This window comes from Alexandromys fortis, unplaced genomic scaffold, assembly GCF_014885135.2.
Source record: "Alexandromys fortis isolate MF-2015 unplaced genomic scaffold, M_Fortis_MF-2015_v1.1 scaffold_37, whole genome shotgun sequence".
Lineage (NCBI taxonomy): Eukaryota > Metazoa > Chordata > Mammalia > Rodentia > Cricetidae > Alexandromys > Alexandromys fortis.
This window is the reverse complement of record NW_026067914.1, coordinates 673,802-686,839: the sequence shown is the minus strand read 5'-3', so window position 1 is coordinate 686,839 and position 13,038 is coordinate 673,802. Positions and strand designations below refer to the sequence as shown.

Genomic DNA, 13,038 nt, shown 5'->3' with positions numbered 1-13,038 from the left:
TAATTTGAGGTGGTGTCGGGTTGACAGCAACAGGCAAGGCCGAGCAGCACACTCACTCACTAGTCCCCACTTGTCCCTCTGGACCCACTGTTAGCTTCCAGTCTGTCTGGTATCCAGCCTGCGCCTTGAACCAGGCGCTCTCCTGACTTCTGCTTGGGCAGAGCCAAGGGGGAGGCACTGGCAGGGAGCATGAGGTCCAGAGAATAGTGATATCAGGTTCTGTGGTCCACAGGCTCTCTCTCTCCCTTCTATATACAAAACTTCTAAACACCGGTTCTCTTAAGGCCCCCGTGTGAGGGCCAGCAGCAACGGCACCCCTGTTTTTATCTCCAGGGTTATTTAACGGTCATGTTGTCTTCCTTCAGCTATAATCAGTCCTTTTAAAGGAGTCCCTTTGGAAGAGTGCTCAATTACCAGTGATAATATCCAGAGCTATGACTAATAAAATCATAACAAATAACCATAAACCAGCCCATGAAGGTGGATACAGCCCATCTGTTTTGTTTTTTTCTTTGTGGATTTAAATATCCGAAGCTTCCTCCAAGCCTACAGAGTCCATTCCAACAACCAGAACATAGCCGGTCATTCATTGACTTGGAAATTTTTCTGACCACTCTTCCAGACCTCTCTGTTTATTTTTGCAACACATTACACATTTTAACTTGGCCCTATTTAAAGATGACCTTCTGTATTTGTTGATCTTGGCTCTGCGGCTGACTATGTATTTGGCCTTTGCTTTGTTTTAGGCTGGTTGTCTCCTGGCATAGCAACCAGGCAATGCCTAAGATTCTCAACAACTGGACCAGATAAAGAGCTCATGCTTAGGCCTTGAAAACTCTACTGGATAGCTTACAACGAGAGCATGCATGCCTTTCTATAGTGTCTCTAATTCATAAACTCATCAAATACATTTGTCTGACATAATAGTAACATCCCTGATGCTAAAAAAAAAAAAAAATGAGTAAACTACATCCCTGTCATCTAGGAGCTCATGATACAAAGGCTAAAGATGTGGACCATTGGCAAATGGGGGGCACCCCATTTCTAACAGGGAAATGAGTATGGAAGAGCCTCTGTGCCCCTTGATACTGAAGGGGATGCTGATGGACTCTCCGACGGGAGGCACTGCTTGCCATCAGAAGCCAACATTTCTCCAGCCTCAAGAAAGAAAATTCTGGATTTCATAGGGCTTCAGACATTTCAGTGGTTAAAAGAACTCTAAAGCTAACTTCTTCCCTGCTCCCATATCTGTCCTTCCTCCATCTCAACCATCCCACTCCCCCAACCCTTCCCTTTTCCCTTCTCTCTCCCCCTCTTCCCTCCCTCTCCAGCCCCACCCCCCTGCTCCCAACTTTTGCCTGGCCATCTTGACAGTCCTTACATAAAATAATGATCTCTTTCTATCACTCTCTTCCAAGATAATCTGCGCTGTTTATTCTCAAAGCCTGTAGAATAAGCCAGCTTGCTAATTCAAAACATCTTAAAATTCTTAAAGTCTTCATCCATCTGTTGAAAGGGTGCCAATCACTTACCGCTTTGCATACAAATAGCTTTTTCTGACATCACTACATGTACCAACATGCGCATGCCTTTTTAAAACAATGGCTTTTTATGACCACTTTGTCCTACAATCCTACTGCTCAACTGATAGCATGTCCTTCACATCCCATCAAGACCAGCAACATTTTTGATGATCTACATTTTTCTTTCTATAGCATCTGGAGGAATGATAAAATCAAAAGAAAAAACTTGAAACAGATTTCAAATTGATGTCTGACTTGCTTTATACATAATGGCCTATAATACCAAAAAGCATAAAAGACCATCTTTAATTTTTTTTATTCTGACTTTCTTTACAATTGTTTTACATATATTTTACATTTAAAAAAATAAAAGTAAATCAGATAAAGATAAGCCATTAGTTTACATATTTATTTAAGGCAAGGCAAAACGAAGCGTCTTTTCTTATGATTATGAAACATGGCATCAAAGTGTAACTTGGTTGGGCCTGATGGCACAGGCCTGCAATTCCACCTGCTTTGAAGGCTGAGTCAGAAAACTCATCAATTATAGATCTCTTTAATCCAAGCTCCCCAGGATACAGAGAAAGTCCAGGACTAGGCTGCGAGATTTAGTGATAAAGAAGGTTGGGATATAGCTCTGAGGTAGAGCACTTGCCTAGCATGCCCAGGGTCCTAAGTTCAATCACAGTGCTACAAGTTAAGAAACAAAAACAAAACTATGACCTTCCATTCTTGACCTCATGACCAACTTTTCTGTTCTGTGAGAGGTGAGTCTCACTGCTTGGCAAATAGATCATGCTGGTACTGAATGCATTATCATCCCCAGATTACTCAGTGATGGAATTGCAAGCATGTGCCACCATATCTACTTTGCCACTCTCTTTTGAGGACTGAAGAGATTACTCTAATAAATGGAGGCAAATTTAATTTCATTTATAGACTTTATATATGCTTTGATAATTTCATATGAATACACTATTTATGTTACTTCTACCACCACCCCCATCCAACTTCTCCTTTCCCCTCCCCATACTCCATCTTGGATTTATGACCTCTTCTTCTGAAACTGTTACAGATACATAGATAGATGAGAGAGAGAGAGAGAGAGAGAGAGAGAGAGAGAGAGAGAGAGAGAGAGAGAGAGAGAGAGAGAGAGAGAGAGATCCTACTGAGTCCATTTGGTGTTCCTCCAGTATACACATGCTTAGGGATGACCACTTGAAACTGATGAACTTTTCAGGTAACAGGTAACTTTTAAAGTGGCATTTCTTTCTAGCTAATTGTTTCAGAGATCCACTCACCCCGCATTGTTGCTGACCGCAGTTAGATCCTTCACTCCCGTCTTCAATAAAGCGCCTATAAGATTTTCTGGGATTCCACACAGCCCAAAACCTACAAAACCCAACAGGGAAACCATCTGTGCAGAGGTAATGCTCTTTCAAGATACATCTGCTATTATTCTCAATAAAAGAGAAGAGTCACAAAGCATTTTGTTAAACATAATAAGCAAAATATGCAACTATACCTTATCAATTCACTAAAGAGCCGTCAGTCATATTGCCAGATCTCAAAGTTTCAAACAATTATATATCACCAGACACCATTGTCAAGGCTTTGAACAAGTTAAGGCCAAATGTAATCAGTTTATATATGACATGTGTACTATTATCCCTCTTCATAATACAAACCATATCCAGTTGTTTATTTAAGCACGTATTTTTATACATCTGAGTTAGTGTATTTTACAGAACTAGAACCCTAAGCTAATAACTTTCATTTTATAGATCTTTAAAGTTATTCCAAGAGTGTAGGATTTAAGATGGACATTCAATCACTTCTCAATTTGAATGAATAAGCAAAGACCAGCCGTAAAATAAGTCTTGATTCTATGTATAAGGATCAGGAAGTTAAGTGTAATTAAGTCTGAGGCAGTGATCACAAAAGACATCCCAAAGAAGTAGCAGAAACAGAATTGGGGGGCGGGGGGCCTCAATGACAGAGAGACCCTATGCTCTTCAGCTCAACAAATAAGGAGCAATACAGAGTGATTGGAGCAGTGGTTCTCAACCTTCCTAAGGCTGTGACCCTTTAATACAGTTCCTCATGTTGTCGTGACCTCAACCATAAAATGATTTTATTGCTACTTCATAATTTTAATTTTAATAGTTATGAATCATGTCAATATCTGTGGTTTCCAATGTTCTTAGGTGACCCCTGTAAAAGGGTCACAACCCATAGGCTGAAAGCCACTGGGCTAGAGTAACTGACGAGATGAGGCATGTGTTTCAAGTTCACCAGCATTCCCAGGGATTCAGGGATCCATCACAACTCTTTTTTTTTTTTAATATGTTTTATGGTTTATTGATTTTATTTTATGTGCATTGGTGTGAAGGTATCAGATCCCCTGCAACTGGATCTTCAGACAGTTGTGAGCTGCCATGTGGGTGCTGGGAATTGAACCCGGGTCCCCTGGAGGAGCAGTCAGTACTCTTAACCACTGAGCCATCTCTCCAGCCCCCCCCCCCCATCACAACTCTTGATAAGACACTAGCACATGAACCTCCGGCTTCTCAGGTAAAATCAGGAGAAAACAGAAAGAAAACGTGCAGCAGCATCTCTCAGGAAGAAACTGGAACAGGGTGGCACGCGTGTCATGGGAAGGACAGTGAGTGAGTCAGAGGTAAATGGCAGAAGAACTGGGGCTTTGAACCTCTATAGCTTTGTCACACGACCCTCGAAAGGAAAGCCGGCGTCCCTTTACTTACCGCCAACCAGCAAGGTTGCACCATTAGGAATATCTTTGACAGCTTCCACCGGATCTGTGTAAAATTTGGTGTGACGACGGGTACTGACAGAAAAGTAGCGGACACGCCCCTGGAACGTTAAAACATTTCCAGTGAACGATCATTGGCAGCTTCACTTTACACAAGAAACAAATGATTCCATATACGTGTAGATATATGTGTGTGTGTGCAGATATGTGTATCTCTATGTGATAACTTCATTAATCCGTTTAGCATCTTGGTGTTTTTAATTAACAAACACAATTTGTTTACGGTAGATAGCATCACATTCTGATACACGCAGACATGACAAAATGGCTAACGGGAGCTTTCTAACAGGGCATCACTTCACATCGCTCTTTGTGGTAAGAATATTTTACAACTGCTCCAGAGTTTTCCAGGATGGCTACCGCCACTGCTTATCACCAGGCATATAACAGATTTCCTAAGTTTCTTCTCTGATCAAGCTGAAACGTTGTATCCTTTGACCAACATTTTCCCAACTCCTTCACTTTCTAACCTCTGTAATGCCATTTTACTTTGCTTCTCTGATACAATTCTATCTGTAAAGAGTTGGGCGTTAAATGGTTTATCTTTTATGTCAGGATGGGCATGCCCTACTGACAGGTTCTCACCAGAGTCCCTTGTGATCTACATCTTCTATTCCATGGCGGAAGGTCCAGCTGGCTCACACGACCACCACCCAAAAGAATAAAAGTAGATAACTTGCCAGGCGGTGGTGGCGCATACCTTTAACCCCAGCACTTGGGAGGCAGAGAAAGGTGGATCTCTGTGAGTTCAAGGACAGCCTGGTCTACAGAGGCCGTTCTAGGACAGGCTCCAAAGCTACAAAAAAAAAAAAAAAAAAAAAGAAAAAAGAAAATGTTTTTTAAAAAAGTAGAGAACTGGCATCATATACGGGGATGTAAATCCACAATATTAGTGTGCTCAGTCACCCATCTCTCACGGTAACCCAGCTTTCTAGTCAGCTGATAAATACTGAGAGCCTACCTGCACCAAGTTCTGTGCCATTTATCCACACTATGGTAGGACTACGGCTCTCTGGGGAAGTACAGTGTGGTCGGTCCTAAGTGCTGGGAGAACTCTAAGGAGACCAGTGAGGAGCAGTACGCCAGAGGGCTCACTCCCCTGTGCCGCTATCCCAGAAGCTGAAGGCAAAGCGGCAAACTATCACTACAGGGAGAACTAACTGGGCACACTACGATCTGTAGAGGGGTTGTCACCTCCACAGTCCACATCAGACCCGGGTCCCCGTGTCAACACTGTTGAGAAGCGGTGGGACTTTCATGGAGGAGTGTGAGCCTGTGTAGAGGCATGAATGCTACCGGGTTCCTTCTTGCAGGAGCGAACAAGTTTCTGCTCTTGCTGCACTGAACTGCTGGCTGTCAAAGCCAGGCTTTTCCTAGGTGAGGCTGCCTATCCTGCTCAGCCGCTTGTCTCTCCGCTCCTCTGCAATGTTGGAAAGCAGCACAATGCTCTCGCCAGATACAGTCACCAAACTGTGGGCTGTGGGTCTCCATCTAACTACGAGCTATATGAACTTCTTTTATAAGTACCCAGTCTGAGGTGTCTGTTATAGTGAGCGATATGGGCCTCAAATGAGTCATCCGGCGATCATTCATGAAACCCGTTGTGGGTTATTGCCCTGTAGGCTCCATCCACAATATGGGCAAGGGAAAAGGAGGCAATCGATTCTATGGTAACTAATGGCCCATATTAACAATGCCACGCTTTATTTCCATTATGTGTTTAACCCGAAGAAAGAGGAAGTGGGGAGAATAACAGCTGAACCCCAATATACTGCCATTTTAACAAGCCCTGTTAGAAAGACACACCCACTCGACTCCCCGACAGAACTGCAGACAGCTACAAGCTGAGGTGGGCAAGAACTAGCATTCTTTCTTTCCTCCAGAAACTACTTTCATTTTTTTAAGTACCTGTCAATTAGCACAAAAGACCATGTAAATGGTCCACACAGAGAAAGTCAAATGCATGCTAAAAAGGTTGAGGTGACAAACATGGTCACATGACTTTTGTCCCTTCAAGTTTCTATTTTGGTCATGGTCAGGTGAGGAGCTTGAGCACTGCCCAAAGCCTGGGACATGAGCAGATGGAAGGACAAGGACTCTGAAGGACTTAACCACAAAGAAGTTTCTTCCTTTCCTGGTCTCACAAGTAAGGTTTTATTTGCTTCTGTTTTAAACACACACACACACACACACACGACAGGGGGGTGGAGTTAGTTTGGGTCTCAGAAATAGAAAGTCTGAAAGATTGAATACACACATGCTGGCCCTATAATTCCAGCACAGAGGAGGCTGACGCAGAATGATTGCTTCCCTGAACTACGTAACAAGTTACAGGTTAGCCTGGGAAACAAACAGCATGCAATTCAGTCTTAAAAACCAAGACCAGAGGGCTGGAGAGAGGGCTTAATGGGCAAGAGCATCTGCTGCTCTTGCCAAGAACCAATGCTGTAACTCCAGCTCCAGAGGATCTGATGCTTCTAGCCTATGCTGGCACAAATACACACAGACAAATACACACAAACACAATTTTAAAAAATCTTTTTAAAAAAAGTTTCATAGATTGAAAGTTTCATAGATTGAATATGTAGGACATAAGAGTATTCCACACTAAACTTGTGGATGCAATGTACTCAAAACTTTGGTAAAGACTGAGTGGCAGACTCGGGTCCCAGCTTCCTGCCACACGGTCCTTCCACCACAAGGTGTTTGTCCACGTTTTCTAGAGATCCTCTATTGCTCTGCCTTGTTATTTACACACAACAAATCTTTATGAGAGTCCTGTTCTGTAATGTGTAACTCTACTGTCATTATCTCTGTCTCAGAATAAAGAGTCCAGGCCTCAGCAGGATCCGGAAGAAAATGGAAGCATTCATCTACACCCAGACAGGTTGAAAGGTGAGGTCACCTTGAAATGCTTCTCCATGGAATTCCACCGAGAGCCTGCAGAAGGAAGATTCAGTTCCCCTGTGTACTCCAAAAGCCTTCAAAGCACAGAGCCACAGGGCACGAACCCCATCCCTTTGTAGGAGCTGATAATTAGTATCGTCACAGCACTAATTACCCAGCAGCTTTCCCCACTCTGAAAAAAGAAAGAAAGAAAAGAAGGAAAAAGAGAAAGGAAAGAAACCTGTCAGAAATATTTTAGAAAAGGTGTAAGTGGCTCTGGAGCTGTAGTTCAGTAGCAAAATGCTTTCCTAGTAAGCAAAGGACCCTGGGTTCAACTGATGTGGGAGGTTGTTATGAATGTACCCATACAACCAAAATTCAACACTCAGTAAGGTAGGCTGGAGAGATGGCTTGCAGATAGTATGTTCATGAGATCATCAGGTGGCGCTCACAACTGTCTGCGACTGTAGTTCCTGAGGGATCCAAAGTCTGTCACTGTAGTTCCAAGGGATGCTCAGCAGGCACACATGCATGCATACAAACTCATGACACACAGAGACATACATAAAAGTAAAATCTTAAAAACAAACAGTAAAGTGACATATTTCCAGGGAATGTAATATGAGCCTAAGATCATAAGGAACTTCATAAGCATTTGATTTTTTTCATTATTCATACGAATTAATATTTGTCAATGTATGCTTTAATGGCATTTAATATTTATGTACTATTTACTAAGAAATCAGCTTTTTGTGGTTTTTCAAGAAAGGGTTTCTCTGTAGCTTTGGAGCCTGTCCTGGAACTAGCTCTTGTAGACCAGGCTGGCCTCGAACTCACAGAGGTCCATCTGCCTCTGCCTCCCGGGTGCTGGGATTAAAGGCGTGTGCCACCAGAGCTAGTTCCAAGAAATCAACTTTTAATAAATCATTTTTTTTGGTGTCAGAAAATTAGCCACCAATTTTGGGAGACAGTATGATCTAACATGCCACATACTTCTGGGGTCAAAAGTAACCTTGTGTCAAATTCCAGTTCAACCAGGACTGAGCGAATGTGTCAGAATCATTTAACCACTGGCTGTGCCTTTGTAGAGAGGTGCTACTTTTGGTCAAAGCCAGGTGAGGAGCTTGCACAGTGTCTAGAGATGAAAACTGTCCATTGTCTCCCAAGATACAGTTAGAAAAGAAGCCAGGAAATTCCTAGGGATGTCACCCACCTTTGGGAAGTGACACCTTTTTTCTATTCCCAGCCAAGACAGTAAAACCAGGCTGTCATTTATTGCAGTTTAATTTTTAACCTCACCACTCCCTGCCTGCCCTCTCCAACCAATGATTTCATACAGAAAATGTGTAACACGACCATCATGTTACAATTAATGTTGCAAAAAATTAATCCATGTACTATTTCTTTAAGATTTTCAAAGCATGGGTCTTCGCTTATAGTTACTTTTCCTTTCCTTCCCTTGTCCATTCCTTTCATTCTTTCTTCCCCTTGACAATACCTCACTCTGTGGGTCTGGCTAGTCTCAAAGTCCTATCCTTAAGCAATCCTCCTGCCTCCATCCCAAGCAGCTGGGACGGCAAACACACACTACTATCCAGCCATACGTTAATCTCATTAGCAATCCTGCTTGCCGGTCTGCAAAATCGGAGATGACTTGGCAAGCCAGGAAGTGGGTGCAGTCAGTGGGGCACTGAGGCAACCCAATGCCCGTGGCTAACTGTACCACAGAGGATCTTCAAAACCCAAAGCCCAGGCAGCACCTTGGGGTCTGCAAAGACAGCCCCTTTCTGGAGGCTTTTGGCTTTGTCCTCTTCACCCCTGCTCCCCTGTTCACACTGTGTCTCTGAGAGTCGAGAAATACCCAGGTCCCTGGCAGTCACCTCCTAAGATTAGGCAACTGGGGGAAGAGTGTATCTCTGATAACATCGACCTTTTCTCCTTAGGTAGGCAAGTCTAAAGAGGCTATTTAAGCTACCTAGTTAGCCTCTTCCTTCCAATAGAGTCTATATCCTAAATGGTGTTTTGAAAAAACAAACTCGGTGGTGGAGGGCTTGCTCAGCACCGCCTGAACAAAGCCCTAGAGAGCCCCAGCAGGACACGGGCAACCCCAGCACTAGAAGCCAAAGGATCAGAAATTGAAGGTCAGCCTTGGTTACACAGTGTTTGAGGCTAGCCTGGGCTTCCTGAGATCATTCCTGGGGGGGGGGGGAACAAAGTTCGTGTATCAGTGCCAAATAAATAAAGACATAAACGACTTTCGCGTTTGCACACAGTACCTCAGGGAATGTGGGGGACTTACTCTGGGGATAAGCTGCTCGTGACAAAGCACCTTATTTTCTACTCTCCTACCTCCAGCAGAACCCCATTTTGTTGTGATACTAATTTTTGGTATTAAGGGAGGGAGGAACATAATGATCAGGTACTTTAATGAAAGAAACAAACTCCTTAAGAGGGGAAAACACTTTTCTGTTTCTCCTTTCACCCTCTCCATGTTGACCTTCATCATGTCCTTTGGCCTAACCTCTGGAATCTTTCCTACTCCACGACTGAACCGAAACTTCATCCATGACTTCCTTTCTAGCTGTTCACTTGCCACTCTCACCTCTCTTTCCTTTTTCACCCACCAGTTGAGAATTTAGTGAAATTACACTTTGGGATGAAAGGTACACCAAACACATTTTAAAAGTACGCTTTAGATTTTGACTACGTTCTTTACGTTTGTATCTGGGCAGGGAAGGGATGTGTCCCAGTGTCCCTGCGGAGCTGAGAGGACAACTTTCGGTTCCCTCTTCTACCATGTAAGATATCCAAGATGGGTTATCAGACTTAATGAAGCGCCATCGTCCGCCAAATCCATCTCGCTGGCCCCAAACACACTTTTAAAAAATATATGTAAGCATTGACCTTCATGATAGAGAACTATACACCCAAGAGGTAATGTTGTCACCTCGGCGCTGTTGAAGAAATCGTGACGCAGGTCGTTGCCTACCTTCGCGTCAAAGTTTGGCAAACAGAACTGGGGAAGAGAAGCCATGGAAAGAGGCAAAGAAAACCAGTTAGGAGGAAAAGGTGAATGTGAGCATATGAGCTTGGCACGAAGAGTGTGGCATCTCTGCCAAGAGGAATCGATCCATGGTCTGGGTGAATGGGTCCACTTAGTACCTTCCAAATCGGAAACCTTGGAGGTGGCACAGCAATCAGATTTAAAAGTCTTCAGGCAACCCTGAGTCATGCTAAAGTTTCAGACAACGAACTTGCTCACTATGGAGGGGGGGGGGTAAACAAAGAAAGAAAGAAACACTTTTTTTCCTTTTCTCAAGCCAGACTTGGTAAATAAGGCCACACCTGTAATTGCAGCATTCTGCAAGTTGAAGCAAAAGGATCATGGGTGCCAAGCCTTCCTAGGCCTCATAGCAAGATCCTGCTTCTCAAAACAAAAACATAAAAGCATTTTTAATAACAATCTCGGTTTACCTGTTGGCCATAATTTTAGCTGGAAAACGTTCAAGGTTACTTAAGCTACCCGCAGGTATCTCGTGCACATTAAAGGAGTATTCTTTGACGGAGCAGTATGTGATGTTGAGGGAGACAAAGAACTGGCCTATAACAAGGTCCCAAAGTTACACAGTACACAAATGATACAACTCAACAGAGGTGGGGTGCCAAGTGCTACGCCCCAAGACCAATGCAGGAGCTGGGAGAATACTCCAGACAGCCTAACTTTGAATCTTGCCACGAACTTTTAATCAGAGACAGAAAAACCCATAATTATAGCTCATCCACCTGGAGGTGTGCTGGCTTGGGAAATGGTTTAATGATTATATTGAAAGTGGGGTAGGCTAGAGGTGAATAAATTATACTCAGACAAATGTGTACTACCAAAAGAATGTTCTCGACCTTGGCCCAAGGACATCCCTGTGTCCTGGTTTTGGCATCTGCTCCATCACTTGCAGAAGGTCAAGTTCTCATTTAATGTCTCATTTGTCTAAATCTATATGCAATCACCAAAATGCTGCCTATGAGAAATTTAATAATGCAATACTTCAGTTCTGAAGCATTCCCTAGGACAAGTGGGAGAAACTTGATGACTTCTCCAGCAAGAAAATGAGCAACAGGGAAAGAAAGGGGTTCAGAGTATACACATAGTGAGCAAGAATGTGCCCTGCGCAATGCACTCTTCAGCTCAGAGCTACAATCCGAAACATCACCAAATAAAACACTTCGCTTTCTTGTTCAAAGAAGAGGTTCCTGAGCAAACTGAACCCACCACGGTGAAGCCACTTTCCTGGAACTGAATTCTTGTCCAGCATTCAGTTCCTTGGCCCCACACTGAAACCCAATCTGAATGTGTGCTTACAGAAAAGATAGTTCACCAGCAAAACCACCCACCACCCGCTGATCGGCTAGGAGGGCATCTCTGGGTACTAGCTCCGGGGAGCTGTGGGAGTGTAATTGCTCAAGGTATTTTTTTAAGGACTTTGAAAATTGCATGTCTCTAATCTGGATCTGGGGGTCACCAAGTTAGCAAGGGCGGCGTTAGCAGACTGCAGCGGAGCACAGCCAGTCCTCTACCCACTTCTAACGGCTTGGCAGGCTAGGCGCCCCGTGACGGAGCGCTCCAGTCCGGGTTCCCCTTTCTACCGCCATATAGGGAAGGGGAGGATGGAGCGGCAGTCCGCCCCCGCCGCACACAGCATCCGCCCACTTGGCGGTGAACTTGAGCCAACAGCGGTTAGCCCAATCGGGGGTTCTGGGCCTCAGCCGGCGCCGACGCCTGCAGCTCCCTCAGGTGGGGCGCAAGCCTCGGTGCGCCGCCCTTCCCCGCTCTGCTCCTTCAACCCTCCCCGTGCCTAGGGCGGAGGCCGCCACGGGGACCCTTCCCAAGGGCGTAGGCGGGGAAGTGGGTGGGGGAGGCGAGCCCCAGGGGCGCGGGCAGCTCCCAAGTCGCAGCAGCGCTGCACAGAGCCCCGACCACTGCTCCAGCGCTGCACGCCCTGCTTGCCTTCATCTCGCCCCATCGGGGAAACGGATGGAAGAAGCAAAGTCAACAGACGGACAGATAGACAGCCGTGTCGTGGGCGAGCCTGAAACCCCCACCGTCTCCGAGCCCGGGGCACGGCGCTGCAGATGCCCGGTCCCCGGCTGGAGGTGGAAGGGATGGGCAGGGCAGAGGACGCGCGAGCCGCCCGCGGCTCGTCTGCGCTTTTCCCGCGCGTGGCCTTCCTCTTTCCCCCTTCGACTTACCTTGTGCCAGGCGCCCCGCGAGCTGCGGCCGGAGGTGCAGAGCCGGAGGCCGGAGGACAGGAGTTTGAGAGCCGCCATCTTCGGACCCGGGCGCGGGAGGAGGTGGAGGAGCGGAGCGCGCGGGAGTGTGTGCGAGCGCCGGTTGCCGGGGCCGCGGCGGCGTCACCGGCTCTGGAGGGAAGGGAAGGCTAGCCGGGGGGGGGCGGGCTGGAGGCTCGACCGCCCGTCCGTGACGTCCTCGGGACCTCGGAGCGGTGCCGCCCCTTGCCGGCTGCTGGCTTGTCAAGGAGCGAGACAGGGAGGGGCCCACGGCTCCGAGTGGGAGCGCGCCACTGGCAGTGCGAGTCCCCGGGGAAGATCCGCAGGCCGGATGTGCCGGGGTTATCTGCGGGCGCCTCCGCTGCCACCGCCGCGCCACCTTGGCTGGAGGAGGCGCTAGTGTGTGCAAACCCCTAGCGTCAGGCTTGCGGTGGACCTGGGTTCCAGGTTTGAAGGGGACTGGAGGGTCTCTTGCTGAACTTGTTACTTTTCCGTCAGCCTCGGCAATGTGTA

At 46.0% G+C, this 13,038-nt stretch overlaps 1 protein-coding gene across 1 annotated transcript in view; it reads right to left on the bottom strand.

The window, feature by feature from the left end:
- The window catches only part of Oxct1 (3-oxoacid CoA-transferase 1), a 109,257-nt gene extending 96,424 nt beyond the window's left edge, over positions 1-12,833 (bottom strand). Inside the window, exons 1-3 of the mRNA XM_050139057.1 lie at positions 12,487-12,833; positions 4,289-4,397; positions 2,825-2,915 (exon numbers count right to left, since the gene is read on the bottom strand). Coding sequence (XP_049995014.1) covers positions 2,825-2,915; positions 4,289-4,397; positions 12,487-12,564 — 278 coding nt within the window. The 5' untranslated portion in view covers positions 12,565-12,833. The remainder of the gene's footprint in view (positions 1-2,824; positions 2,916-4,288; positions 4,398-12,486) is intronic.
- Between the last annotated feature and the right edge of the window lie 205 nt (positions 12,834-13,038).